At 61.2% G+C, this 4,352-nt stretch overlaps 1 protein-coding gene across 1 annotated transcript; it reads right to left on the reverse strand.

Annotated features, from left to right (window-relative positions):
- Positions 1–503: 503 nt before the first annotated feature.
- On the reverse strand, positions 504–4,304 carry LOC123254310 (pecanex-like protein 3; the record flags this gene model as incomplete). Its single annotated transcript, XM_044683351.1, has 9 exons — positions 504–600; positions 987–1,162; positions 1,243–1,369; positions 1,515–2,681; positions 2,881–2,976; positions 3,127–3,166; positions 3,285–3,384; positions 3,500–3,687; positions 4,185–4,304. Coding segments are annotated over 9 exons (2,111 nt in total), but the record flags the coding sequence as incomplete, so codon positions are not given.
- Positions 4,305–4,352: the final 48 nt, after the last annotated feature.

The raw sequence follows: 4,352 nt of genomic DNA on the forward strand, positions 1-4,352 counted from the left end.
GAGGAGAGGAGAGGAGAGGAGAGGAGAGGAGAGAGAAGGGGGGGGGAGAGAAAGACACACAAAGACAGAGAAAGGAAAGGGGAAGGGAGGGGGAGAGGAAGAGGGGATCCAAAGGGACCAGACCCTAGCAGCTGAGTGACAAAGAGAGTCAGTACAGCGGGGATGAAGGTCAGGGAAGAGAATGTGGCACCCCACTGGTGAACGTGGCTATTTGGGCGCCTGAGACTAGGCAAACAAGAAAGCTCAGGAAGAGGAAAGAGGGATGGGGAGAGACTGGCTCCAGGGTGAGCTTCCTCCTCGGCCTCTCAATTGTCCATCTCCATCCCTCCCATCAATCCAGGAGCCCCCAAGGAGAAGATGGGGACCTGGAGTCCCAGGGCCCTGGAGGAGATTCCTCCCCCTCACCCCAGCAACCAACTACAAGAGAGATACCCCAAGGCTATGGACCTGGGCAGACCCTGGCCAGATAGAATAAGGAAGAGGACAGGGAGGAGGACACTCACCAGGCCCCATTGGTCCCTTGTTCCCCACTGACTTGCTGTCCCACAGGGTTTTCGTAGCCTCCCCCTGCCAAGCCAAAGGTGTAGGAACGGCGCACCCCTAGGAGCAGAAAGCAGAGAGCAGCCATCAGAGCTGGGGCCTAACCCCTCCATGTGCTGTGAGGCTGAGAGCTCCAAACCCCACAGTGGTGAGGGGGAGTCTGAGCTGTGCTCCCCTGCGATGGGCTAGAGTGCCAAGGCAGGACAGAAAATGAACCCCCCTACATGGATGGGGCTGGGAAGGTCCGGCTCCCTGATTCCTCTGAAACCTTTCCTCCCTTGCCAAAGAGGGGTAACGCCACTGGCAGGTCTGTGGTGGGGAAAGGGTCCAGGTGCCTAAGAGAGCAGGCCTGCAAGGGAGGGAAGGCCAAGGGCACTGGGGCTGCCCTGCTCCAGGCTGGAAGGCCTGCAATGGGAGGATCAAGTCAAGGATGCCAGGAGGCTCACCACTCTCGTCGTAGAAATAGTGCACAGCACCCTCCGAAGTGTCGTCGAAAGTGCAGGCCTCATGCACGTTGGCTCCTGACCGAGGCAGCAGCAGAGATGAAGCAAAGTGGAGGGCCGAGGGCAGGGTCAGGGCTCGGGAGTGGGAGGCTGCTCGGCCTCTCTGGGTCTCCTGCAGGCTAGGGGACGGAGGCAGTGGTCAGACCCCAGAGGAGGCCAGGAGGTACTCCCTGGGGTCAGGGGGCCAGGGCCAGCTCACCTTGGGGGAGAGCCCATGACAGATGAGGGTGGGGTGGGGTTGCTCCCGGCATTGTGGCGCCTCCGGATGGCCTGGGTTCGCCGCACGCTGCTTGACCGGTCACGCCTGGTACTCTCCTCGGCAGCCCCTCCGAAAAAACCCCACATGCCTAGGTATTAACCCTCTGCTCTCAGGCCCAAAAGCACGGTCCTTGCCCTGCCCTAAACTGACACAAACCGCATCCACCCCTTGCTCACCCCTTGCCCCCCCAATTCTGCATGGCTTTCACTCACCACCCCCAACTGCGCCTTCTTCCTGGAGCTCCCCCCGCCAACCTGGCTGGTTGGCAGCGGGACCCCTTCGGCTCCCCAGAGCAAAGCTGTCTGACGGTGGTAGGGAGGCCAAGGCCACTGTGGGCTCACCCCCAGCCTGGGCCTCTAACTCTGCTTTGGAGCCTGCCAGGGGGGCCCGAAGGCCATCACCCCCAGCCCCATCCATGCTGAGCACGCGGGCGTGTGTCTTGGCGCTGGCGGTGCTGGGGGTTCGCTGGGCTCCATATGGACGCTTAGGGGGCACCGTGGCCCCTTCTTCGGCCCCCCTGGGAGCCCGTCGCTTTCGGGGCCCACCCCCAGCCCCCCTGGACCCCTCAGGGGAATAACAGGAGGTAGAAGAGGAACTGTCAGTGCTAAAGCGTCTCTGGGACCGAAGGCTCGAGGCTGGGCTCAGCTCACTGCCCTCACTTGTGTCCTCATCCTCAAAAAAGCCCCCACCTTCCAGCAGGGGGCGGCCTGGCACAGGGTAAGGGCGCCGGGGGGCTCGGTTCGGGGGGGAGTGCCGGCGGATCGGGGTTCTGCGTTTGCCAGGCCGAAGCAGAGCCAGGTCCTTGGGCCGGACGACCAAGAGGGGCTCAGGGCCCCCAGGAGGAGTGCCAGCCCCGATCACTGTGTCAAAGGAGCGCAGGGTGTCGTCGGAGGGGACCCCGGCATCAGGGGAAGGGGGGAGGTCACCTTCAGACGGTGGGTCCGTGTCACTGCCGTCCCTTGGATGGCCTGTGGGGGGGCTATCCAGGTGAGTGGAGTTGGTCTTCTCGCTCTTAAAGCTGCTCAGGGTCTCCTTGTCAGTGCCGCTATAACAGGAGTCCGAGGAGCCAGCTTTCTGGGGCACAGGGTCCCCCGAGCCTTGCCGGTCTAGGGGCTGGTAGCCGGCCCCACCCCGCTTCTCCTTCCGGCTGCTGGTGCGCACAAGTGGCCGGTCGGGCAGAGGCAGGTTCAAGAAGCTTTTACTCAGCTCTTGGCTGAGACTCCCTTTGAGCAGGGGGCTCATGGGTGTGTCTGCCCCACTTGCTCCACTCCAGGGGGGACCCCTGTGGCCAGCCAGGGGGGAACGTTCGGAGGAGTCTGTGCTGGGCAGGGAAGGGGCTGGGGGAGGAGGCCCTGGGGGAGTTTGGGGAAGATCTCCAACTGAAAGAAAAGGAAACCAGAGAGGAGAGGCATTGGGGGGGGTGCTTGAGGGAATGGGACCCCAAAGGTTCCCTTCTCCCTTGGGCTAATGGGAACAGCAGTGATGCCTCTCTCCCCTCAGATGGACAGGAAGCTTGAGAGCTAGGAGCAAGGAGACTCAGGGCACTTCCCCCCATCCCCGACTCCCCAGCCCACTTACGCAGCTTTTCTGGAGAGTTCAGCTTTAGCATCTCGCGGTCGGCGGCGGTCACAATCACATTGTTGCTGCCCTGCTCTCGAACCAGTTCTTTGATGTCTGCAATAAGAACGGAGCGCCTGGTCAGCTCTGACAGTCCATCTGTTCCCTGAGCACCTAAAAGGGGGAAGGGGCCCAAGGAACCAGCTTCTGTACTTTGGCCCATGGGGATCTCCAAGTCACCCTGGGGGGTAAGCCATAGGTTCTCACCTCTGAGTGGCCCAGAATCCTCTATCCGGGGTATCAGTTCCTGGCAGGGAAGAAAGAGATGGGTCTAACAGTTCTATGCTTTGGGGAGGGGAGCCCCAAAGCAAGGGGAGCCCCAGGAAAAGCCCACTCCCCAATTGAGAGCCAGAGGAATGACTCACCGTGACCTGATTGAAACCAAACACGGAGTGCTGTGAGCTGCACCTCACAGGGGGTGTTGAGCTCACTTTTCGAAACACTGTCATCTCCACTCCAGGATCTCTGAGGGCACAGGGACGAGGTAGTCAGTTCAGTCTGCCAGTCAGCCACCCCAGGGAGTTCCCTCTCGCTTCTGCCCACAGCGCCCTGAAGGGCGGATGGCCTCAACAGGTCTTACCTGGGCAAATTGCTGTCCCCTGGGGTGGGCTCTTCCTCGGCCTCCCCCAGAGTTGAATTCCTCTTTTCCACAATCTCCCCTTGGTCGAACATGGCATGGAGCCGGTAGTTGACCGTCTTGATAGTGGTGAAGACAACCGCTACCACTAGGCAGTACACGGCTGCCACCAACATGCTGGGGGGCAGAACCTGAGGGGTTGGTAAGATGGTTAATGAGGCCACCTGGCCTTCCCCCTGCCTTTGGCATTCAAAGGCTCCTAGGAGCTTAGCTGGGAGAACCAAGGCCAGCTAAATAGAAAAGCGACAGCCAGTGGCAACAAGCCTGGCATAAGGGATCAAATGCAGTGATGGTAGAGACCCCTGGCTTCAGTTTCCCCTCCCTGATCCCCCCATACCTGGGGTTCAGTCTCCCTGCAGAGCAGTAAAGACAGCAGCCAACAGGTGGGAGCAGTCAGCGCCCCCCCCATCCCATGGAAAGCAGGAAGGGCAGTACTGCCAGCAGCCAGCAGCAGCCTCAGGTACGCAGAAGCCAGTGGGTCTCCCCTCCTCCCCTTCCGTGCCTCAGCTGTCCACCACCACCAGGTAGAGCAGAAAGGGCAGCACCAGCAGCAGTAGCCCCGAGTGCACACAAGTCCGCGGTTTCCCCCCCCAAACCCCCCATGCCTCAGTTCCACCCTCCCGCTCACCATGTAGAGGAGAAAAGGCAGGGCCAGCAGCAGCAGCCAGGTGTACAGGTGGAAGCAGTTGGAGAAGGTGCTCTGGTGCGGGTCGAAAAACCAGCCGCCAGTGAGAGAGGCCCACACGCCCTGGCGCAGGATCTGCAGCACCTGGGGGTGTACAGGTGGAAGCAGTTG

The sequence above is a fragment of the Gracilinanus agilis genome, unplaced genomic scaffold (assembly GCF_016433145.1).
Source record: "Gracilinanus agilis isolate LMUSP501 unplaced genomic scaffold, AgileGrace unplaced_scaffold19639, whole genome shotgun sequence".
In the NCBI taxonomy this organism is placed as follows: Eukaryota; Metazoa; Chordata; class Mammalia; order Didelphimorphia; family Didelphidae; genus Gracilinanus; species Gracilinanus agilis.